The sequence below is a fragment of the Nipponia nippon genome, unplaced genomic scaffold, assembly GCF_047370975.1.
Source record: "Nipponia nippon isolate SJK-2023a ecotype South Korea unplaced genomic scaffold, ASM4737097v1 scaffold_19, whole genome shotgun sequence".
NCBI classification, from domain to species: domain Eukaryota; kingdom Metazoa; phylum Chordata; class Aves; order Pelecaniformes; family Threskiornithidae; genus Nipponia; species Nipponia nippon.
The window spans coordinates 4,280,001-4,305,112 of NW_028262335.1; the positions used below are offsets into that span (position 1 = coordinate 4,280,001).

Consider the following 25,112-nt stretch of genomic DNA (forward strand, 5'->3'; position numbering starts at 1 on the left):
TAGGTGCCTGTGCAAATAAATGAAGGTTGTCTTGGCTTTAGGGGCTGTGTTGGTGGGCTCATACTGGGATGAGTGAAGGTGTGCTTGCCAGGCAGTGAGTAGTGAGAACTGGCCAGGGTTTCATCTCAAATGTGGAGGAGGAAAGACTGAGCAGCGCTGGCAAAGCTGTTGGTTAGGGAGGGTGTTGTGATCATCTGGAACCAAATTTGAGCAAAGGAAAAGCAGAATGCAAGGTGTTTGGGGGGGCGAGGGGATTAAATCCAGGTTAGTGAAACCTGAACTCGAGCTCAGACTTTGCGAAGCTCCAAAAAAGGTCTGAAAACTCCCCCTTTCCTATGGTCTTGGGTTTCGCATCTAATTGCACCAATTGGGGTCTAGCCACATGGGTACCAAAGATGCTTTCCAAGACCAGGTGTGCAGATGAGGGAAGTTTAAAAAGGAGCTGGTCTCCTACAACATTTCATTTTCTCCAGTGTTAAAGTACTAGGTTTCCTTGAATCTCCTCTCTGGATTTGTAATGTCTGTGGGGCCTGAACCAAGCTGGGATTTGTAAAACTGATTTGAGATGTGGGATTGAAAAAGAGGGTCTCCCTTCTTGTTTCGTGTGCTGCAGGTTGAAGCAAAGGGGTTGGCTGGCTTTCAGGGCAGCTGTTAAAACCAGTAAAAATCACACTTAATAGTTTAATTTCCTATCAGATCCTCTTTGTAGTATTCTTTCTCCCCTTGCAGTTTGGCACAGGCTGGCTAGAGTTTTTCTGTGCAGTGCTTGGAAGTCAGGGCATCGTGAAGGAGGCTAGGGGATTGTTTTACAGGTCCAAAAAGAGAGGGAAAGCAGAACAGGGAAAGCAGATTTAACAGAAAGAGGGAAGTGTTAGACCCAGTAGGGATATCATGGGTTTAATCACTTGTGTTGGGTCATAGGGTTACACTGAAATGGAGGTGGAGAAAGAGAAAAAGAGGTAAAAAGGAGAACTGCTTTAAAGAGAGATGAAATTATTTAATATGTCTGTGTGTGAAAGATAAAGTTGATGGCTTTGGTGGAGTGTTAGAGGGGCCACAGGAGAGGGCCAAGTGGGGAAGCACAGATGAAATGATCCCACCTCTGAGGATGGAGTAATACATTGTGGTTTCCTTCTAACGAGTCTTGTCATTGGACACTGTGGGGTGTGATTCTGCATTTAACATCCTTTAAGATTAATACTGACCCATGAGGTTGTGTGAGGACAAAAAGCTACAACCTGAGCCAGCCATTGCAGGGGCATTGCCACCCATTCTGTAGCTAACAGGGTGTTTATTCTGAAGTCAGGCATCCCAAAATCCCATGCAGGATGCTGGGCCTAAGCACCCAGAACTGGAAAGTCATTTTGGGCTAAACCAGATCCCAAGACTTAGCAAATGTGTCTTTGTCCCTCTGCTTGCAGGCTACAGGCACGTTCTTTGCATCATCTTTCTCACATACCACATAGACAGGCAACTAGTGCCGCAGCACTTCTGCTACATGAACACAGCTATACCGGGCAATATTGAAAGAGGAATATGACCCTCGTGGTCTTGCAGGTTTTAGTGCCCATTGCAGGCAGTCTCTTCCTCCATATCGTCCTGTGAAAACTGATCTGTGGAAGCTGATGGCTACTGAACTTTGACATTGCTCATTGACTGGGTCTTGCGTGTGCAGAAATGCTCTTGTGTCTGTGCATGCCTGTGCGTATGGCGTCATTGGCTGTCAGATCCCCCAAATCCTAGGGGTCTGTTTTCATGCTTTGGATCTATTGACCTGTTCTGTGGCTGTGTCTTGATGCCTTCCTTTTCCACTGTGTTTCAAGGTAGCATTGATTTGGTTTGAGCTGGACCCAGTGCCCAGAACCTCCATTCTGCTGCCAATGTACCTGCGTGTGCTGGCTCCCTGTGAACTAGTGTGCTTGCTCATGAGAGCTAGAGTGAGTGATTGGAAAAGATGACGAGGGAGGTTTGAAGGACTCCTGCACACAGTAAATCTTTACTCTGCAGGAGAAAGCAAGAGGGAGAGGAGGAGGAGCGCTGTGTCAGACTGAAGCCTAAATGAGTCCAAGCTGGCACGTCAGAGCAATCTTTATTTCCTCCTTTACGATGATATTGGGTGACCTCCAGATGTGTGTTCTTCCCCTCCTGGTGGCCTGTGAAACTGCCTGAGGGAACAGGGGAGAGAGGAAGGGAGGGAGAGACCCAAGGAAGGACAGCTTTTGCTGATTCCCCCTCCCTGTGATCACGCTCAGGTAGACTAAGCCCTTCCTGCCCCTTCCCTAGCCCATGCCCCAGGAACAGGCTTTCTCCCCCTCTCTGGAGCCCACATCAGGACAACAGCTATTCTGTCCTCAGTCCAGATCCTGATGGAGAGAAGGCTGTTCCTTATCCATTTTGCACCTGCACGGACTTTTCCCTTTCCTGGTCTTACTGGAAGCTGTTCCTGGCTGCTCAGGAGGCTGCCTGGAGGTTTCCACAGCCTTTGCTGAACTGTGGCCCCTTTTCACGTGGAGAGTAGTAGCTCTCCAGTCATTGGGCATGAGAAGGAAGGGAGCAAGCTGGGTGAAAAGAAATCTTGCAGAATTGACAGGGAAGGGAAGGACTGCAACAGCTATGGGGAGCTATCCTGTCTTTGTCTTGCCTTCTCTTCTCTGCTCCTTCCCACCCCCCAGTCCTCACTGCCAAGCTTCTCATGCATATAGCCTTTGTCGCACTTCCCCCACCTCAATTCATCTCCACCTCTGCTGCTTTCCTTCTCTACTCTGCGCTTTTCCATTCTGCCCTCCTCCTGCTCCACCCCATACGTTGTCTTGCCCTGTCTCCCTTATCTGTTTCACACCATGCTGTCCTGCCTGCTCTCAGCCCTGCTGTTCACCAGCACACATAGCGTATCTCACGTGGTTCTACCCCCTTACACACGCAGACACACTGCCGTCTGTCCTCTGTGCACCTCCTTCCATTTACAAACACACACAAGGACAGAACTGTACAAACCTCGGCATATTGGCATTGGTCTCACTTCCAGTAAAATTACTTTTTCTTCATATTAGGCCAAGGCAAGAGTGCAGAGACATTTATGAAACTTTGTTTAATGTACTGAAAAGCCATCGGCTAGAACATTTAGGAAATTGATTTTCCTGGCATTGATGAACTCTTTTTATTTTACCCCAGTATTAATTACTTTTTTTTTTAAAACAAATTAATTTAAGAGTCGTAAAACCTAACAAGTGAGCCAAACGTCAGTAGATCATGTTCCCTTCTCCCCTTACTCCCCCTCCCCGCTACTAGTGCTGGTATGGGAGGAGAAGAAAAATGGACGCCTCGTGTGACTCTCTCACTTTGGTTCTCTGTAGGGGAAGCTTCTTCGCTGCGAGATTATGCCGCCACCACCATGAATGAGTTCCTGGGCATGTTCGGCTATGATGATCAGAACATGCGGGATGAGCTGGCCCGCAAGATCAGCTTTGACAAGCTGAATGCTGCTACCTCAGAGGCCACTGCGACTGCTGCCTCTCTCCCTGGCGAGGATGCCATGAGCAAACGAGCCCGCTTCTCCAAATATGAGGAGTACATCCGCAAACTGAAAGCTGGAGAGCAGCTCTCTTGGCCCATGCACTTGGCCAAATCTGAGGAGCTGGGCTCCAAGCTGGGCAAAGAAACTTCCTCAGTGCTGGCACAGCCCATTCGGGTGCCAGGTCCAGATGCCTCCATGCTGACGGAGACCAAAGCCACCATCCTGCCGCTGCCCTCTCCCAGCAGTTCCCAGATGCAGGGCCTGATGTCACGGGCCTCCAAATACGACTTCTTCATTCAGAAGCTGAAGACGGGTGAGAGCATCAGGCCACAAAATGGCAACACTTACAAGAAGGCCTCCAAGTATGACCTAGAAAATGTCAAGTACTTGCACCTTTTCAAGCCTGGAGAAGGAAGCCCAGATATGGGAGGAGCCATCGCCTTCAAGACAGGCAAGGTAGGCCGGCCTTCCAAGTATGATGTGAGGAACATTCAGAAGCTTACTCCAGTAAAAGCTCCAACACCCAGCCTGGCCCCTGCTCCCCTCGCCAGTACCCCCAGCAGCACTCCTGTGGCTGGGCCGGAGCAGTCCGTCTCATTGCCATTCAACACTCCTGAGTACCTGAAATCAACTTTCTCCAAGACAGACTCCATCACAACTGGAACAGTCTCTACAGTAAAGTAAGTGTCCTCCCACTTTTCTTATCTTTGTATTAGTGGGGGATCATACCTAAAGTCTGTGTGTGGATCAGTGGGCAATTCCAGTTCGTGTGATGATAAATACTGCGTTGTTCATGTGATGTTTCTTTTTGCTCTCTGTTGGAGCATCTGCTCCGCTGTTGCACCTTACATCTCTATTTATCTGACGTGCACTAAGGATCTGGCCTGCCATCGGCAGTCACAGCCGTGAATCTAGAGCCCACCAGTTCCTAGGTTCGTACGTTAAAATGAAAGATGAGGGAACATGGTGCTGTCAGCACTCTAAGGTCAAGGTTGTAACTACTTGACTTTCTCCTTCTGCTGGTTCCCCAGGCATCCAGCTGTGTCTGTAGGAGAACCTGATTCTTGCTTCCATTTAAGTCAATGGCAAAACTCTGCTGACTTTACTGTTAGCAAGATGGGGCTTTTTGTTTGTCCCAGAACTCAGAAGACATTTTGGTGCCTAATTCCCATCAATTTTCATAGGAGTTGGGCATATACATACTTCTGTGGGGCCGGGCCTGCATCTTCTCAATTTGCTTGTTCCTTACACAAATAGAGGTGATTCAATTACCCCTTAGACTGGGCAAACTCATTAGCCCAATTACCACTAATAACCTCCTACACATACGTTACTGGCAATCTCTGCAGTGATGCCATTGACTGAATGGAGATATCTGAAGGCCTTGCCAAACCTTGGATTACTTTTTAATGTGGCTTCCAGAGGTGGTAGCTGTAGAAAAGCTACATATGTACGTGGGGCTGCAAACAGGGAGGAAGGGGGGGACTTCTCTGCTTTCTTGTAATGGTTTGGACTTATTTGCTTCTCACTGTGGACCTGGGGCTGTTGCGAGATGTGAATCCCATGGGGTCATTTGTAGTAAGTCTAGGACCTCTGGCCTGCACTTCGGTGGCAAATGCCATCACACGCACCCTACCACTTTGCCCTCTGGTAAGGAGGAAGGCTGTTTTGTGTTTAATATGTGGATCTAGAAGGCCTTGGGCTGAATCCTCACTCGGATGCTCTTTGCAGTCTCAGGCAAGTCTGCATCCCCCGCTTTCCATGTTTCTCCACCTGGAAGGCAGAGCTAGCGATACCTGTCTTCCATGTGAAACAGTCATTTCCCAACTGCCTGCAGACAGATTTGGGAGCTCTATGGTTAAGGTGTATGGGAAAGGGCAGAGGATCATTTGCATCTGGCCCCCGCTCAGGATGAACCCTGTATGTGCTCCAGATGGCAGGCAGGGACTCCTATTACTAAAAAACACTGTGGTGTAAATATTCGTGTAGGCACAGTGCCGTGTTGTGGTGGGTGACTTGGCCAGGGACTCTGTGCCTGAAGAGTCTGCAGAACGCTCAGCTGCCTGGAGTTCAGGGGCCATCCTAGAGCTGTGCTTGGGGGGGCTGTGAGCCTCTTCTCATCTGCTTTGGTGTTGCACTGGGATCCCAGTTTGATTTCCTTTCTGTTGTTCATTTCCTGCCAGTTGCTGATGTGGGTTTGCAGCACCGTGGTGATCCCTCCTCTAGCCACAGGACTTCCTCAACTGGGGCATCACGATGGGGCTGCAACAGGAATGGAGGTGACCAGGGCCTTCAACCTGGCAGTTCCCAGTGTCCTGATCACACACTGGAGTACAGAGGGGGCTCTGGTCCCTTCTCCTTCAGGCTGCAGATACAGGCTTTCCTGATAAAAGAAAGCAGCCCATTAATTGTGCTGGTGGAGGAAGTGCAACTGTGGTGTCTGGGACCTGGCTTTCCATTTGCAGTCCCCACTGGGACCAAATAACCTGGCAGGAATTACCCCTTACTCTCACACATATGCACATATACCCTAGCCATGGGTTTAAACTCTCTAACATCTAATGCTATTAACCTGCCCTGAACTGATCTACCTACTTCAAGTGAACTCTGTGCAAAAGTGTCCTTGTTTAAACCAGGCTACAGAGTTGTCGTGAGTAGGAGGTTGGGTGGGGGCAAAACGGAGAAGGAAGACCACGTACAGCCCGTCTGGGATTGTGTTGGTATGCCACTGTCTCTTCAGTGGGCTGGAGCCTGGCCCTGTGGCTCTTTTTCCTCTTGCTGAACTCACTGAGGATGTAATTTTTGTCTGCTTCCTAATGATGCTAAGTAACCCAGGCTTATGACAGCTGGTGCAGTTGGGTTGGTTTTATCATTGATTAAAATACATAAATACCTTTGCTGCCCTATCTGTCTATTGGAGCTGGGGTATCTGTGTGAAAAAAGAGGCAATTAAAGCCCCGTCCAGGGGGCTGTAGCCACGTTGCCAGGACCGGCTAGGAGTGCACTGTGCCTGCTGGCCATGGGAAATGTGCAGTAGCTCACAGCATGGGTGAAGCACAGAGACTCTTCTCCCACAGTTGAGCCTACGGCAGACGTGTCTCAATGGCCCTTCCGTGCATACGAGGGCAGTGTTGCAAGGTGCTTCAGGGAGGTGTTTGTTTTCATGTGGCCATCACTTGTTTGTATTATGGGTATTTAGTTTTTTCTGTGGAAAAACAGGTTTTCATGGTTGGTCTTCTCAGTGTCTCCAACAAACTGAACCGAGTCCTGCAAAGAGGGAGCGTGCAGGAGGGGTGGTGGGCAGACTGTATGGTTCTCTAGGAAAAGAAGGTACAGGATTTGAAGGGTATGGGGGAGGGAGGTTAAACCCATGGGTGTCTTTGCTGGGTGCTCTTCCGTGGGCCCTCTCTCCTGATGTGTCAGTGGTGTGTGAGAGAAACAAGGAGCTTAGCGTGTGCCCTGTGCCTGCCTGCTAACCAGCTCTGTCCTGTGTGTTTCTCATTAGGAACGGATTACCCACTGACAAACCAGCTGTCAGCGAAGACGTAAATATTTACCAGAAGTATATTGCCAGGTAGGCAAAACTCTTGACTTTCTTGGGGAGAGGGCTGGAAGTAAGAGGGTGGAATGGTGGTGGGAGAGATGAGGTCTTGTCCATCTGGATCAAGTGTTTAAACCAGTCATTGGCACTTCCATTTCACTCTGGCATCTGTACATGCTCTGTTCCCCGGCTTGGGAGAGCAGTAGCTGTGAGAGGTGTACAAGCATGCCAAGAGCATGCTTGGCTTCCCAGAGCTGTTAGACTTTGTGACAAATAGTGGAAAAATGTTTCACTGCAGAAGTCTGGGATTTAAATGGGAGCGCTGTCTCTTGACTGTCGTTCTTTCTGTCCATTGCTGTTCTGTCTCCAGCCTTTTTCCCTTACCATGTCCAGTGCCTGCAGGAGGCAAGCAGAGGACACCTCACCTCTGAGAATGCAGGCTGGAGGAATTCAGAAGTGACTCGAGTTTAGGCAGGTCTTGGCATCAAAGTGGGATATTTATCCTAGAATATTTTGCAGCTCATTTATATAAGAAACCCTCTCTGAATAAGGTGCAGACTAGGGCACCTTTCACAGCTCTGGGCAAGCTTAGGTCAGGAATGAGCGATGCTGAGAGGGAGCCCAGGGCTGTTGTGGTGAGACAGAGTGAGTAATGCCATGAGAGCCAGAGGGACAGAGGAGATTATAGCATAACACCGGCCTGTTTTATAGCTCACGGTGTAAAGGGGCCATCAGCCTTTGCCCCTGGCCTGTTGAATCCTCCATCTGTACTGTGAGGAAGCTCACTCTGAAAGCCCCTTGTATACAGAAAGACACCAGTCAGGGAAGCAAGCAAACACTTCTCTGCAGAGATAAAACTGAAGGGTTGGTTCCCACCAGCACTTGGGCACTTACTAACAAGAGGGGAGGGAAATGTGTACTGTGCTTTCCCACCTTGCCAGAGCCTACAGAGTCTCTCTGTGGGAGGCAGTCAGCTGCTGGGAAGGTGCAAGGGAAGAGCGTGGCACATCAGCAGGGCAAAAGGGTGGGCGCAGTGCTCTCCCTAGCTGGGAGTGGAACGAGAGGTGATTTCCCTTCCATCCCTTTTGCCCAAATCCCTGATGTAGGAGAAGGGGGCAGAAGACCACATGGGAAGAGAGGACGGCTGCACCACCGCATGCAGCTCCTCAAGCAGCAATGCCTCTCGTGCATGTGGCAACTCGCTACCTCCTGGGAGAGTATAGGAAGGAAAGCAGGGGTTTAAGCCCATCTTTGCATGGGGTAGAATGAGCAGCACGCTTTTATTGCTGAGATGGCAGAAATTGGAGAGGCTGCAGTGAGAGAGGAGATGCCACCCTTTCTGTCCGCAGTTCCCCTCTCAAGCAGAGAACTGTATAAACACTTCACCCACATCCACTCTTTGTAGCGCTCTGCAAGCCCCTTCCCCTGGGTCAGGCAGGTAACTGAGGGAGGCTTGTGAGATAGCTAAGGGACACCACATCCTGCTTAAAAAGCTCCGCAAGCCGCCCGTTGGCAGCACAGCCACTTCCCTTCAATTTACACACAATTTTAAAAACAGTTTAAAGCCTTAAAATCAAGGGGTGGGGGGAGAGAGACACGACACTCTATGTCTGTACTGCATAATTAGCTTAATGAGTTTGCCAAAGCCACTGCCAAAAGCTGCCCAGGGATAATCTACTCTCTCACACAACAAAACAAAACCTCTTACTTAGCTAGTTTGGGTTGGGTTGTTCCCCCCCCCCCCCCCCCGTATATTTATAATTAAAAAAAAAAAAAGACCACAGAAAAAATTATTATTATTATTATTATTAGTGCCTCAGCAGATGGTGCTTCTGGCAGCACTTGCTTAAATATTTATTTCTGTGTGGGTTTCCTCCCCCCTTGTAATTGGGGTGGGTTTTTTTTTTCTTCCTTCTTTCACATCATCGTTACAGGGTAATGAGTCTGTAAACACTCTCTAAGCATGCTTCTTTATTTATTATTTTTATTATTATTTATTTATCTTGGTTTTTCTTTCTAATTCTTGCCAGATCAAGACTAGTTGTTTCTGGCTCAAAAAAAAAAAAAAAAAGTGAACCGATTAAAGTAAGGGAAGGGGGGAGGGGGTTGTTCTTGTGAAAATGAATCTATGTGCCTGTATGGACAATTTAGGAGTTTGGATTTGCTTATCAGTGTGATTAAAAGGTCTGTGAGTTTGCTTGTTTCAGGTGTGTGTGTTTGTGTCTGATCGCGTGCATGGAAATTGTGGGTACGTTCATGTAAATTAAGAGAGGTGTTGATGTACCTTAGAGTATGTGCATGTAAATGTGCGCGTGTGTATGCGTGTAAGTGTGTGGTGTGTACGCTTTCCTGTTATGAAAAAGCTAAACAGATGCTGTGCTTTAAAAATTAATAGCTTTGAACTGTTTCAAGTGTCAGAAGAAACACAGGATAATAACCCTTTAGGAGCCTAACCTTACAGGCTGAAAGAGCAGAATTTCCCCTTTGTGCTGTGTTTGCTGCTTCCCTCCTTCCCCAAGCACACGGTTTGGTAGAGCACTTGCCTCTCCCTTCCTGCACTGTAGACACCACACACACACCTTTCCGTGGCACGTGGAGGGCAGGGCAGGAGTTTGAAGTGCTAGAGTGCTTGTTTAGCTGTTCCTTTTAAAGCTAAGCCCATGAGTTCCTCCTGCTAGGATGCTTCAAGTAACTCATCCCGTACAGTCAGATCTCTTTGGTGTCTGGCCCTTCTTTTACTGCACTTGGCACCTCTGGTCATTTTGCATCCTTGCTTTCGATAATATCTTGGATTGCTTTGCTTCAAAGGTGTATATTTGTCAGCAAGGTCTTTATCTTCCTTTTCCCTCTGCCTGATCTGCACTCCACGGTTCTCTCTCTTCCCCATCTCATCAGTGGAATAGGGAGGAAGCTTTCCCCAGAGCAATTTCTTTCCTTTAAAGCTGCTGGTGGTGGTGGTGCTGACATAAAGCCCTGGACTAGCAGGACCAGTTGGTTCGATCTGCTGCAGAGCTGCAGGTACCTGGTTAATGCCATGGTGACTCAGGCTGCTGCCTGTGCCCTGTACTAGCCTCACGGTTGCCCAGGCGTTGAGCAGGAATCGCTTCCTCTGCTTTCAGTTCCACACCTTTGTTTGTGCAGCCAGCCTTGCTGTTTGCCTTGTGGTTTGTTTCTTCTCCGCTGCTGAGGTTTGTTCCAGTTTCTCAATCACTTGTTCTGACGTGATCCTGATTTCCTGCAGTATTTCTTCTCCTTCCCCAGGGAAAGGCATGTCTGCTCCTGGCATCTGTCCCTGTCTCCCTTTGTGAATGCTGAGGCAAAGAAGTCATTTAATTTTTTAGCAATGTCTATCTTTTCTGTCAATTAAGTCCCCTTTCCATCTCCTAGAGGCCCTGCTGTCTCCACAGTTGACCTCCTCCTCCTTACTGTGCTTCAGAAATGCCTTATTTAGTACTGCTTTTCATCCCGATGTTTTCTATCCTGTAATTTAGCGGTATATCACCTTATGATGATCCATAATCTTCCCTCCTCCTGCCCTGTTCCTTGATTGCCCCAGGACACCCTCACTCCTCTCATTTTTCCTTTTTACTCGTTGCCCTTCCTTGTTTCTTTCCCGTGCCCTTTATCATATGCACTCCTGCTGTGTTTAGCACTAAGTGACGTGAGGAACCTTTGAGGAACCTTTGAGCAGATGGTACTTTATCTTTGAATGTTTCCCCTCTGAGTCCCCTTCTCTCCACTGCTTTTCCCTTTCAAGCTCTTCAGCTCTTCCAGGGTCCCCTAGAATATACATCAGAGAGTTCATTGCACTGATTAGCCCGTTACTGGATCGTCCCCTTTTGCCAGTTACTGATGTGTCTGTCTGTCAATACATTCCATGTACTGTCTGTTTGTATGTAGATATTGTATGGCCTTTCTGGGGTTTTTTCCACCCCGTATGTCAGGAGTTTCCAGATTTGCCATGTGGAATGCTCAGTGGTGGCCTGCAGAAATGGATTAGGTGCGTGTTGTTGGCTGTTGCTTCTTGTGTCCTACTTTTAATTGCACTCAGAGGCAGGCTGAAGATCCTGTTCTTTTGCATTGCACTGTTTTTTGTTGTGAGCAAACACTGTATCCACACGGAAAATAATGATTAGCAGGGCTGTCATGCATGGGAGAAGATGTGCACACCGGGCCGAGATGGTCTGCCTGTACTGCTTCATTGTGTTCTTGTTGATCCATCTCCCCTATCTTTCCATTGATCTATCTTATTGAAAGTTCCTATATAATCTTGCCATGATCATCTTCTATCTGTGGCTTACCATCTAATCCACTGATTTGCAATCTTCTCTGTAGTGTGACACCATACTGTGATTAAAAAAAGTCTTGAGACATAGCTCGTACAAACAAATGAATGCCTGAGCTTTTCTGAGGTCCTACTAGATGGGCGCATACCTAAAATTTAGAATCCGTATTTGACCAATGTTTATTTGTGTCCTTCTGGCATGGGAGATTTGTGAAACTCACTGCTGTGGTATCTAAACTCACACATGAGAATTTTAGAATTGTATATTTAATTCAAGGAACTCTCCTTTCTTACTCTTCCCCAAGTAAGCAACTTAGATAATGGAGATGAATTTCAAAGGGAAAGACAGATTAGGGATGTACAAGACCTGAATGATCCCGCTCAAGAAGCACCTTTAAATAGTGACAAATAAGAAAAGGAAGGTGGGAAGGTCACCATCCTTGGAGGGGATAAGGGAGATGGGGTTTAATGCCATAAACATGTGGGATGAAAGCAGGAATGGGACTTATTTTATTTGTACCTTGCTTATAGGCAGTACTGTCAGGACGCTGTTTCATTCTGTCCTCCTCTCATGTTTGCAGGTTCTCTGGCAGTCAGCACTGTGGACATATACACTGTGCATACCAGTATCGAGAACATTACCACTGCCTTGACCCGGAGTGCAACTATCAGGTAAAAGAATTGTAAAAAGTTGTCGGCACAGCTACCTGAATGTAAAGGGGTACCACCCAGGGGAGACGTGTGTCCTCCTATGCTCTCCTCCCTGCGCACACACATGCCTCTTCACTTCTCCACTCTGAAAGAGGGCAAGATACATTTTGAACTTACTAGAATCCTATTTTGTTCCCATTTAACCCAATCTAACACCATTTAACCAAACCCAGACCACTGTAACAAGGAGCAAAATATAGATCAGCTCAAGTCAGTGGGAACTACTCCAGATTTACATCAGTGAAACCAAGAGAATAAATTCTGCTGCGTTACAAATTGTGCCTGAAACTAGGGAATGCTGATCTGTTAGTCTGTCTCTTTCCCTCCTGCTGCCCGAGTGACATTGTAGCAGCAGTATCTGCAACAAAACACCCAATAAGACCAGCAGCAGTCCGGGATTTGTGGGGAAAGCGTGGGGGCAGGAGCATGTGCGATGCTGTAATGACTGGGAGAACTGCCAGGGTAGCGACGTCAAGCCAGCCGAGTCACGTGCTGTGTTTGTTTACCCTCTTCCCAGGTCTGTGAGTTTGACACTGCCATTTCTGTGGTCAGGCTGCATGTGTGTGAGTGGGAATCCCAGAGTTTGCCTCTACTGTGCATCAGGCACAACTTCAGCTCTACCCCAGGAGACCTTTGGGTCTCAAAGGAATGAGCCTGACCACAGCGTAGGAAGTTGATCTGGATCCGCTGAGCTTGACTGTGGGTTTCTACTGATCAAAGGAGAGTTTGTCTCTGGGATGCATGTAGTGGTCCTCCTAGCCCAGCATTTGGTAATGGAGATGAGTCTGTCCCAACTGTGACATGGATATCTCTGCACCAGAAAGAGAGAAACACAAAGGATGGAAAGACAGAAAACCCTATTATTATGATTGGCCTCATGATTATTTCCTAAGGAGTCTGGAAGCTGCTTGCAAAGGAGCTGTCTGGTCTCGCAGGGAATAAGGATTTAGGCTGCTTTTTAAAATGCAAATTATTTTATGGCTGAGATATATTTTAGAATAAGTAACGCTCTGTAATAAGCGGGCACAAATTAACGATGATTGGCAATAGCAATCCTGTATGTACGCCCTGGGAAATCATACCTCCAGCCTCCAAGGGATTCCTGTTGAAATCTATATCCATATATTCCCGTGCCAATACCAACGAGATTGATCAGGATTGATATTATAGGAGGAAAGAGTGGAAGCGATAATCATTTGTTTCCTATGAGGGAGACTAGAAAAGTTGTTAAACATTGGAATACAGGCCTTTTCAATTACTCCTCAAAATAAATGGATATTGATTTCTTTTAAAAAAAAAATCAGATTTACTTTCCCACCTTCACTGTTAAATATTGATGTCTGTGGGAAACAGAAATGAAAAGCTTCATTTTAAAGGCACTTAGCCTGCTCTGACAGTGGGGTACCCCTTCATTACTTCAAGCAGGTAGAGGATGAAAAGGATATTCTGGTCATGCAGATTTAGCTCTAAGCTCTACTACCATCTTTTTCTGTGACTGGAAGAAAGTTCTGTGTCCCTGTTTTCCTAATAAAGCCATCCTACCTTGTAGGGGAGGCAGCAGACTTACAATGGGAAGGTACTATAAAAGAGCAGAGTGTTTTTCCCCGTTTCTAGTCTGACATGAATGTGGCAGCCAGTGTCTTGCTAACCACTACAGTGAGTGATTTGGAAGCTTGGATTACTCTCTTGTAGGCTGTTTAGTTCACTGGTTTGCTTTCTAACTATAGCAGTTCTTGAGATAGCAGCAGCTAAAATTATGTTAGAAGAATTGCAGTCTTAAAGCTGCAGGGAGCGTATTCTGGGCATCCCCCCAGTGTCATGTTTACAACTTTTCACGTGTAGATACTTTCCCTTTACCAAGAAGATACATGCACACAATTCCTCTTTAATCTGACTCTCTTGGGGTGATAACTGCTGAGCTTCAAACTCCTGGTACCATAAGTTTATTAACAACAAGAACAAAAAAAATACCCTGCCCTCAGGATTACTCACCCACTCCCATCACGTGTGTCTCACTGTCTGTCTCTGTATCTCTCCAGAGATTCACTAGTAAACAGGATGTGATTCGGCATTACAACATGCACAAGAAACGTGATAATTCCCTCCAGCACGGCTTCATGCGCTTCAGCCCCTTGGATGACTGTAGCGTGTATTATCATGGCTGCCACCTGAATGGGAAAAGCACACACTACCACTGCATGCAGGTAACAGCTGGACTGGGGAGTAGGTGGTAGCACATGAGGCAAATGAAGAGTCATTGTTTGAGCAGTGTCCTTTTTGGGGTGGACCGAAAGGATTCTTGAGTTCAGGCAGCCCAGCACTTTGTTGTTAGAGAGCAAGGGGCTGTTCTGAGGCAAAGGGGTGACATTCATAGCCTCTCTTGCTCACTTGTGATTCAGGCCTGTTTGAAGAGTCTTTGCCCTGTCCTCACTGCACTTGCCATGCCAAGTGTTGGGAAGGGCGAAGGGAAGCACTGTTCTCTGTTTTTAGAAGCCTTGTGCATGCAGTGAGGCAAAGCAGGTCTCAGGGTTTTCACACAGTCTTGGACTTCACTTTTTCAAACAAGTCCCATTCTCTGAGATTCAGGGACCTCTCTGCGATGCCACTGCGCTGCCTCTACCCAAATCTGATCTGCCACTCCCCTGAAATCAGACTTTTCTGTGACACATCTGCCCTTTACCACTGGGTTAATTTCCTCCATAATCAATTTCTAAAGTAATTAATGTCACATATCTAGACTTAACACCCCTGGTTCTCCATCTCCTCACCAGTGATACTGGAGTTTACTTGTCTGTGGTGTAGGCTGGGAGCTTTGTTTCAAGAACCAGCCAGGCTTCAACAGCAGCGTAACCAGAGTTGGAGTGGCCACATAGATGTAACTGTGACGCCTTTGCTGTTTTTAGACACAGACACACCAGATTGTTTGGGTCTTACCCTGATCGTTCTTCAGATTAGAGGGTTTGATGTGTACTTGTTTCATTAGAATTGTTGCCTAAACCATTGCCGTGAGAATGTGCTGTAGTTACAAACAATAATCGGGCAACCCTTGGTGAAAGCTTTTCTGTTCTGAAAACTTAGGTCTCACTGCCTGCCCTATCCCAACAGTTAAAGACCCCAGTTAAAGTCACAAGGCCTTAATCACATGCTTAAATGCTTTGCTGAGATTGACTTCAGCATATGTTTAACTTGAAGTCAGGTAAGCTTTCTGAAGTCAGTGGGGCTTAAGCACATACTTAAATGTTAGGCATGCACTCAAGTACTGTCCTGAATAGGGGTTGGTTTAAGCATGTGCTTACAACATTTGATAAATTGGGAACTTCATGTGACTTTCTCTTGAGGACATTTTCCGTTATGCTTCCCATAATATTGATTGTTTAGTTTCTTCAATTGACCAGGATGGGATTTGTTTAATTTTTTGTTAGAGTACGAGGAGCGTTTCACAGCTTTAAGTCACTCCGAGTTAGAATAGAGACCTTCATTTACACAACTATATATGGGTAATTCCATCCTGTGCCCACTGTCTTCCAGTAAAATAATGCCCATGTAAGCAGTGTCTTACAGGAAAGGTGTCTGAATATAAACGCCCAATTAAAGAAAATACTGCTTAAATGGCAGAATTTGTGCCATCCATCTCCTGGGTTTTTTTTTCTTTATGTCCATAATTGGTGTGGATAAAATTCAGTTAGTTGTTTATATAAACTGACATTTTTTTAGGCTTTAGCACCAAGAGCTGCATTGCAAATTATTCCTAAGGAGGTTTTTGTTTAATTCTTTTTTTTAATGCCATGCAGGGTCTGTCTTTTTTCAAGGTGTCAGTGCAGAGAGAGAGAGAGGCTCTTTTATATTGGAAATAGCTGGAGATCCTTTTTATTTTTTTTTCTGGGTATTTGTCATGGGTTTTGTTATTGCCTGTTTGAATCAACCTGGGCTGAACTAAGAGGTGGTGTTTTCGTTCTCTTCACTTCTGAGATGGTGCAGGCATTGGCACACGTTGTGCTAGGGAAGAAAAGAAAAAAAAATCCTCCCTCAGCAGGGCTGAGGACGTTTTCAGATTCCAGTGTTTTTTTACTCAATATGGCAAAGTTGCCCGCTTTACCCAGAGGAAGGCAGGTTTTCAGCATTCCGTCCTTGTCACACCATTCCCATTTGCTGCACGAGTTTAAAATTATTGAAGTGGTAGTCTTGAACAGTGACGAGGGAAAAAAGTCACCGGTTTGCTAAGATCAGCTGAACATAGGGTTTATGCTTTGCTAGAATGAAACCCGTATATTACAAGCTCAAAAGATTGGCCTCATGTTGCACCACCCTGCCTTACCTCCCAGAAGCACTAAAGAGGTAGATAACTCATTCCCACTCAATTTTCTATTCCCCAAATAGATGAAAGTCCTACTTCGTTCCATGTCGCTCCAAGATAACAAAAAGTAATGGCATCTGTCAGTGTTCTTTTCTCCTTAAGAGCAGGAACCCTGCTTACTGCCTCCCTAAGCAGGCATGCTTATCTGTGGCTGGTCTTTTATCCCTTTGCAGCCTCCCCTTTTTTTCTTCCTGTTTCATGCCCAGAGAGTTGGGTTTTTTTCACAGCTGCTCTATCAGTCTTTAGATTGGGAATTAAAGTGATGACTTAATACTCCTAGGAGAAGTGCACAAATGGAACTATTAAATGTGTGTGTGCTGCTGCTGTGTTTATTATTGCTGGTAATAATGGTAGGCTGTTGAAACGCTGTGCTGATGACTCCCTGTTTTGGCCTGGGGTAGGTGGGTTGTAACAAGGTCTACACAAGCACCTCTGACGTGATGACCCATGAGAACTTTCACAAGAAGAACACGCAGCTCATCAACGACGGGTTTCAGCGGTTCCGTGCCACGGAGGACTGTGGCACTGTGGAATGCCAGTTCTACGGGCAGAAAACCACTCACTTTCACTGCAGGTGAGACAGCAGGGAAGGGGAGGAATCCTGCCTCAGAGTTGCATGATCTGTTTGCCTCCTTCTGCCAAGTCATAAATTGAGGAGTATACACAGGGACTTGATTTTCCCTGCTGTGACCGTCTCAGTACTGCTCTTGAGAGAACTCCTGCTCAGGGCAGATGTGATTTCCAGGATCTTGCCACAGACCACTCTGAAGGCAGGAGTGTGATCTGAGGTGATCTGAGGAATGCATACCCACTAGAAAATACATCCTAGGATCATTTGGGGAAGAGATCACAGTGCTCTTCAGAGTTCGACTGAAGTAGGCCATTAATATACTGCTAATGGCACTTCCATGCTAGAGTTCTCCCCATCCAACAGTCAGCCAGCTCATCCCTTCCAGGGCCAGACTCTGCCTCCGGTACACAAATGCTCTTCTATTGATTTCTCATGTTCTTGGGAAGAGTAGGAAAGCACAGTTTGTACTTTTGTCCCCTTTAGCTGCTGTTTTGGTTGGAACTTTTAGTGGTGGGTGCCTGCATCCCCACGTCATTGTGGCTGTTCCTCAGAGTGGAGTGAGCTTCCCAGCTCTCTCACATGGCAGCATTTTTGCTTGCCTTGGTGTCACAGGTTAATCCCCATAAAGCTCCTCAGCCGCTTTGCAGCCGGGGCCATTGTCTTCGTAGTGGCCCCAGTCCTTATCCCAGAGGTAGGCAGGTGACAGCAGTTGCGTTGTGCTCCTAGCCCACACAGCCAACCACCCTCTCCTCCTCGATGCCCTTGCAGGCGACCTGGGTGTACATTCACCTTCAAGAACAAGTGTGACATTGAGAAGCACAAGAGCTACCACATCAAAGATGATGCCTACGCCAAGGATGGCTTCAAGAAGTTCTACAAGTATGAGGAATGCAAGTATGAGGGCTGTGTCTACAGCAAGGCCACCAACCATTTCCACTGCATAAGGGCAGGCTGTGGCTTCACCTTCACCTCCACCAGCCAGATGACCTCCCATAAACGCAAACATGAGCGCCGGCACATCCGAAGCTCAGGAGTGCTGGGCCTGCCTGCCTCTCTCCTGGGGTCCAAGGATAATGAGCAAGAGGAGTCCAGTAATGATGACCTTATTGACTTCTCTGCTATGAGCTCGAAGAACTCCAGCCTGAGTGCCTCCCCCACCAGTCAACAGTCTTCCGTTTCTCTCATAGTCCCAGCTGCACCCTCCTCTGCTGCTGAGCTTGCTTCCTCACAGGCCAGCAAGTCTGCCAACAGCATGACACCAGCCACCAAGATCTCTGGCCTGCTCTCCCAGGCTCTTCCCAGCAATATACCCTTGGCCCTGGCACTCTCCAACTCAGCACTTCCTGGAACAGCTGGATCCTTCTTCCCCATCATCCCCAGTCGGGTCTCTACACCACTTCCAGCCAGCTCAGCTAATCTGATGACTGCTGCTGGTTCTTCTGGCACCAATCCAACGTCATCTGCTCCTACAGATTCCTCATCCCAGGCCATTTCAGGATCTGGTGAGCCAGCGGCTACTTCTTCTCCAGGTCCAGCGGCATCTATAATGGAAAGGATCTCTGCTAGCAAGGGATTAATCTCTCCTATGATGGCCAGGCTGGCAGCAGCTGCACTCAAGCCCTCTGTGGCACTTGAAGCAGGTGAGTTACCCTCATCAGTGGTGCTAGTGGTGGGAGGAAGAGCAGTGCCTGATGACTTGGAGAGGAGTGAATGAGAAGCCACCCAGTTGTCCATGGGATCGGAGGTGGGGAAGAGGTAGTAAAGGAACATAAATGGGAGAATAAATTTGGTCATGTCCAGTTCACCCTTGAAGAGGGCAGTCTTGGCATGGTTTCCTGTGGGGCCTGGCTATACCCATGTGGCCAGAAGACAGGCAGGAAACACAGCTTTGCCCACAAATGGAGCAGGCTCTTACCAGATCTGAAGGAAAAGCGTTGACATATGTATCACCCAGTTTGCTGTAGGCAGAAAAGAGAGAGGCACTGTACTAGAAATGGAAATGAAGAAAAAACTTGGCCAGTACTTGCAGGCCATACAGCAGCCTAAGCCCTCTTCTGCAGACTGTATCGAGTTTTGGCTGGGCCTAGTGGTGTTGATCCTGTAGCTCATTGCCAGTTGTTTTTCTGATCTGGGGGTTTGGTTCTGTGCTCCAGCTCTGTTGTCCCAGCTGTGGGTTTGGAGGTAGTGTTGGTACAGTCCACAAACTGGACCTTTCTCGTGTTCAGTTCTTGCAAGCTGTGCTTCTCTCACTTTGCAGCTCCCTGAGGTGCAAGGGTACCCCTGAGGTGCAAGGGTCCCCCTGCAAGGGGCAGCAGCACTGTGAGAGGGGTAAAAAATGGGAATGAGAAGTCGCCTGGGGTAGCTCGGAGCTCTTCCCACTGCCACCTAGCCCTGGGGCAAGTACGTGCCTGTGCCCAGCCCTGCCAGCAGGGATGTGGGACTCCCTCAAGAGCACAGGGTACCTCCACAATCTCCTGCGGAACATGGTCAGCTCACGGTGGGCAGCGCGGTGGCATGGAGGGGAGGCTCTGCCTGGCAGCACCCTGTGGCATGGGGCTGCCCCCCAGACTCCTCCCCGCGCCGTGGCAAGGCCAGAGCAGGCTGCCGGCCCCTGGTACGCGAGCGCTGCCGATGTTCCCTTCCACCCAAGAGCAAACGAGGGAGTAGGACGAAGCAATCTGATTAAAGAGGGAGGGGAACTTTCACATACTTTTAAAATTATTATTTGAAAAATTGTTTCCTAAAGCAGAGAAAGGTCATTGAGGGAACTATTTTCCTTTATTTTTTAATAAAATGCCACTTGCTGTCTGAGAAGCAGCTCGCTGTCAGCTGTACTGCCGGAGGGTAAATTAATATTTTAGTCACTTGGGGATTGTGGAAAAAAGCTCTGCAGACATGTTCCTGTCAGCAACTTTTTTTCCCTCCTTTTTTCTTTGCTGTTCTTCCTAATTTTTTTCCTTTAATTTGTTCTCCCGTTTTCCCCCCTTTCCTCTTTTTTCTCTTCCTTTAATTTGAATTTTTCTTGCATGGGCTCAGCACTAAACCTCCCCCCAAAAAAAGAAAAATTCCCCCTTTTTGTGGGGACAACGTGATGGCGGTGGCAAGAGGTCGCGTGGTTTGAGCCAACCCCATTGGCTGTCACCTTCGATAGCCCTGACGGGGCAGATGCTCCTGCTGGGCACGCGCAGTGGCGGGCCATCGCTGTCGCTACGGCAACGCTGGGATTGGGGACGAGAAAGGGGGCTTGACTAGCAGTCGAAAGCTGCCACATTGCTTCAGCATTAACAGAGTCTTTAATAAACGCTTAAGAGGCAGCCCCGCAAATTAGTTATGACAGTTTGTGCAGAGAATCAGGTCTCCCCCACGCTCCTTCCGCCCTTCTCCTTTAAAGGGCCCATAGCCTGGACAACTTTGACATAATTTTGCAATAATTATCACTTGAAGAATTTCCACGCTGGAGTGGACGTCAGAACCCATCATGTCAGCTTGGCAATAAACGCTGACCAGCAATCCCAGCACTTCCCTCCCCCCACACTTTTTCCTTGCTTTTTCCATTTATGCGCTGGTGCTAGTGATTTAACTTACTTATTTGCCACTGTAACCTCATTTTAGACCTACATTTTTCATTTAATTTTTGCATTTAATTTCGGTGCCTTTCTCAAGCAGGGAACGGACAACCAGCAGCTCCCGGACGGTTCAACCCAGTTCAGGTGAAGCAGGAGCCTGCGGAGGCCATGGGATCGTCATCTGCCACGAGCCAGGACTCCTTGCAGGAGCACAGTTTGGACCTGAGTGTCAAGGATCACGGGTGAGAGAAGCACGCAGGCAGGCACGCTTAGTTCTTTTCAGCATCAAGTTCTGAGAAGTTTCCATACCTGTAATAAGAGAGGACACAACATGTTGATGAAAGGCAATTTCACGGAGGCTGAGTTGGATGCAGGAGCATTTGCACTGATGTAATAGGGCATTGAATCGGGTCTAAGAGAGGCACCTTCCAGAGAAACTGCACACACAAAACAACTGGGTGTCAGGCTAACTCTGGTCTGGGTCTGGCATGTAACAATCTATAGTTATGGTGATGAATCTTTGCACTTGCGCAGATGTCAATGCACCTATCTCAAAGCGCGTCCCACTTGTCCAGCATCTCTACTGAGAATAGGAGTGTTAGGGGATTGTCCTGTGTGGAAAAACTGCAGAGGAACTGATACTGGGGATAAGTGAGCCTGCTCCACTTTGACCTCTGTATACATTCCTTTCCATACTTTATTTAAACAAGCCTCAATTTGGGACTCCAGCACTCGCAGTCAACTAGAGCTATTACTGATGCATGTGAAATACTAAAGTTGCCTTTCAGCATGCTTCGCTGTGGCCATAAGGATTGTTGCCTTGCTTTCTCTGCTGCCGAGCGGGCCTGTGTCCCTGGCAGTATGAGTCTTCTGTCAGCATCCCCACTGGTTTTGTGGCATATTTTGGAAAGTTCTAATGGGATGAAGGATTAAAACATGGGGTGGGTTGTGTGGACACTGGAGGAAGAGGTCTGGACTGTTTAATAGCTGAAAGAACTAAATTCTGCAGACTTGGGACCTTCTTTCTCTCCATCTTGGCTATCACAAGTAAAAGAGTTTGGCCTGCCCAAGGGAGGGTGGGCATCATTCTCTTCCTCCGGATGTAGCAGGTGAGGAGCGAGGCAGCTTGAAGGGAGAAGGATTAATCTCAGTGCTCACAGTCCCTGTGCACATCTTAACTAAACCCTGTTGGTTTGTGTGTTCCAGTAATGAATCAAATGGCCACACAGTCTCGGCAAATTCATCTCTTTTATCCTCGCTTATGAATAAGGTAAGAGCCATCCATCAAACGCCTTTCATTCCCCCCACCAAGAGAAATTAAAGCTGCGATGGCGGGGAGGGGGGAAGAGATGCGTTTGTTTTTTAATGTTTTGCCTCTAATAAGATGAGTTTGTACCATTTAAATTTTGAGACCATTTTTCATCGGGTATAATTTCAGAGCCACTGCTTACGAATTAATTTAATGAACTGGCTGAAGAAATATATTGCAGCCTCTGACACCTTTTTTTTTTTTTTCCCATCCTTTCTAGACAGAGGAGGGCTCTGAAAGATTTTTTTTTTTTTTTTTTTTTCCCCTTCCCCTTACCATTTTTATTTCCAGAACCTGGCAACTTCTCTCTCGCTCTCTTTTTATAGTTACTCATTTTGCTTATTTACTTAAAAACATTTTCTTTCATTGGGGGAGGAGAAGGAGAATAATGTGTTTTTATGAAAGAGAAGAAGAAAAAAATTAGAAGTTTTGAGCCAAAAACATCAATTTCTGTCTTTCTGGTGTGAATAATGGTGTCCAACAGAGCCCCCTTTACCATGTTCTATAATATTTATTTTAGATAATGCACGGTTTCTTTTTCCTTACTTTTTTCCTTAAATTATACATCATCTCAAATATATATTTCCCTTTCACATGATAAATTCTACTGTACCGAGATTAATTTTGCTGTTGTATACAACTGCAGCAGAGATCAGGGCAGGCTTTGAGCCATGCTTTAATATTCTACTGTGTGATAGGTTTTACAGGCATAACTATTGCCATCCCCTTGGCTCTGGGCGTTACAGGCATCAAGGCCATATAACCCTCAAGAGAGGGCAGAGTGACTTTGCCTAGTAATCTCTCGCCTCCTTTCTCTCTTACTTCATCACTCTTTTTTCTCTGTGGTGTTTTAATTTCTGCATTTATCCTTATGCCACTTTTCTCCTCCATTGGCTCTCTGTTACGCTGGGTTTTTGATGTTCCCTTTTAAACTTAATTTCTTATTTGTTCCTGCTTATTGTCCCTTTAGTGATTCCAAATATGCAGCTCTTTCTCTAGTGAGTAAATCTATTTAGTAAGTCTGCTGTCTGGGGTCTTGAGTCATTCTGAAGGCCCCAGCTCAGGGAAATTCTATTTCAATAGGTACTTCACTTGAAAATCCTCAGGAGAATATGAGATTCAAGCATATGCTTAGAAATAAGCGTTTGTTTGTGTGCAGCCCTGCATAAGATTCTCTATGTTGTGCAGAGTAAGTGTAGCACAGGTACAAAATATGAGTTCTTCAGGTTTGTTCCTTTTTTAAAGAAGGAATGGGATTAACTGATGACATAAACCAGCAAAGAAAAGAGCCCACTGATTTGAAGGAGCCTATTCCAAGACTAAGGCTTGCAGAATCAAGCTCAGTGTGCTCAGGAACACATCATGCTTGTTTCTTCCTCTTGCTGCACACAATTTCTGTTCGTGGAGGAATCCTTCATTATTTGTCTAGGAAAAAGAGCCCTTTACAGAAACTGGACGCTCAACAAACACCAGTGGAAAAAAACGACCTGAATTTCTGACTCCAGCCATAAAGAGCTGCAGTCTCCACATAGCAGCAGGGGCTTTACCTTCAGGGGGCATTAAGAGAGCCTCAAATAGCCAGGGTTCCTGTAGCGTATTGCAGTTTATTTAGGGGGGTTGTCAGGCTTAATTAACTGATATTTATAAAGGGCTTCAAGATCCTCAAGTGGGTGGAGTTTATAATGCAAGTATTGGGCCCAATTCTGCATTTTATTCATGCTGCTAATTTCACTGTTGTTACTGGATGTAACTGAGAGCACAGCAAAGCAAGAAAGGGTGCATTTATTCTGAAAGAAAATTTTCTCTCTAAGCACTCTTGAGCAAGTTGTTTTTTCTGTCCTGCACATCGTACGCCTGGACCTCTAAACCTTCTCTGTGTAGAATCTATGTGAAGCCTTTCACACAAGACAAATAGTGAGTCCCAGTCCTGCTTTGTGGAGGATATGTCCATTTAGTACAGAAAGTGACATAATTTCTTTATTGAAGTTAGTAAGAATTTTCCAGGAACTTAAGTGGAGCCAGAATTTTTCCCCAGTTGAAGGAGATTTCCCCCCTCCCACCCCCAAACATACCTGACAGTCACTTTAAAGAAGGAGACATCCTTGTGGCTGGGATAAGATGATTCTAAATAAACTAGAGCTTACCAGTTCTATCACTAGCTCTGTACTAAGAGACCAGCATTTTGTAGGAGCTATATAGGGTTATTAATGTTTAAGCCTGCACACCTTTTCCACACTCGAGCTATGTCTCTCTGCACCTCAGTTTCCCCATGTATAAAACAGACATGATGCTTCATTACTTTACACGAGAGCCATGAATATGGGATGGGCACCAGGTACTTTGTGACAGCTGGGTGGAGGATGTAGAAGACTGAGGTGTTATTAAGTTTTGCTGGGGCAGTTGAGGCAGTCTGTGCAGATTTCTCGTCTTCTCTTAATCTTTGAAGACACAGCTTTCCGTGGGCAGTCCTGAGGGTATCCAGACTGGCAGTGTCCACGGCTGTGTGCTGGGCTTGATGCAGTGTCTATGCTCTTGTTCCAGATGTCCAAGACCAGTGCCAGCCTTGGCAACCTGCTGAACATTAAGACAGAAGGAGATGGCGGCCAGGCTGCAGCTGGAGAGCCAACACAGTACTTGGGCAAGGCAGTGAAGGCACTTGTCCAGGAGAAGCTCTCTGAGCCATGGAAGATGTACCTGCACCGGTAAGGAGAGCATGGAACTGGGAATAGAGGAAAGGGAAAATGATTTCTTTTGCAAAGTGTCTGGCTCATTAGTTCACACTCGAATGCAGAGTTCTCTTGAATCTAAAGGCCTGATTCTGTGATATGCCGATCACCTTCTGGAGTGCATTTAGTCCTCAGTCCCGACTGGCTGCAGTAAGTGTTAATGTCCTGTAAGCAATATCTGTTCACATAGAATTATTTTGCAAAGGGATCTTGAGACCTAGCTACGAGCACAGATCTTCACATAGTACTGTTAGCCTAGACTTCATCTTAGGCTCCTCTTTATATCCCTGGTCTGCAAGTCCGGGGGACCCACTGCAGCTCGCTCTCAGCACTGAACTTCTGTTGGACCATGTTTAGTTGTTATGCGCAGGTCACAGAAGCCTTAAAATGCTTGCTGTGGCACTTCCTCTGATCATGGGAGTATGCCACTGAAAGAAAATAAGAAGTATGAGGGGTATGGGAACTGGGATGGTTTCTGCTGGTTTTGTTGTAGACACGGAGGCTTGAAAGGAAAATGGAACAGATACAAAACTCA

General features: G+C 46.8%; 1 protein-coding gene and 1 long non-coding RNA gene across 9 annotated transcripts in view; one reads left to right on the plus strand and one right to left on the minus strand.

Annotated features, from left to right (window-relative positions):
- The window catches only part of CASZ1 (castor zinc finger 1), a 206,399-nt gene that overhangs the window by 162,039 nt on the left and 19,248 nt on the right, over positions 1-25,112 (plus strand). For 3 of the 5 annotated variants that reach the window (XM_087755152.1, XM_087755149.1, XM_087755153.1), the window contains 9 exons: positions 3,354-4,194; positions 7,020-7,088; positions 11,922-12,012; positions 14,091-14,255; positions 16,807-16,979; positions 17,745-18,616; positions 20,640-20,784; positions 21,749-21,812; positions 24,393-24,553. In XM_087755152.1, coding sequence (XP_087611278.1) covers positions 3,354-4,194; positions 7,020-7,088; positions 11,922-12,012; positions 14,091-14,255; positions 16,807-16,979; positions 17,745-18,616; positions 20,640-20,784; positions 21,749-21,812; positions 24,393-24,553 — 2,581 coding nt within the window. The remainder of the gene's footprint in view (positions 1-3,353; positions 4,195-7,019; positions 7,089-11,921; positions 12,013-14,090; positions 14,256-16,806; positions 16,980-17,744; positions 18,617-20,639; positions 20,785-21,748; positions 21,813-24,392; positions 24,554-25,112) is intronic. The other 2 variants (XM_087755150.1, XM_087755154.1) reach the window with 1 other exon arrangement.
- LOC148056018 (uncharacterized) overlaps positions 20,734-25,112 on the minus strand; it is a 38,031-nt gene continuing 33,652 nt past the window's right edge. For all 4 annotated transcript variants that reach the window (XR_015704254.1, XR_015704255.1, XR_015704257.1 and 1 more), the window contains 2 exons: positions 24,077-24,570; positions 20,734-20,851 (listed from right to left, as the gene is read on the minus strand). This is a non-coding gene — a long non-coding RNA (uncharacterized LOC148056018). The remainder of the gene's footprint in view (positions 20,852-24,076; positions 24,571-25,112) is intronic.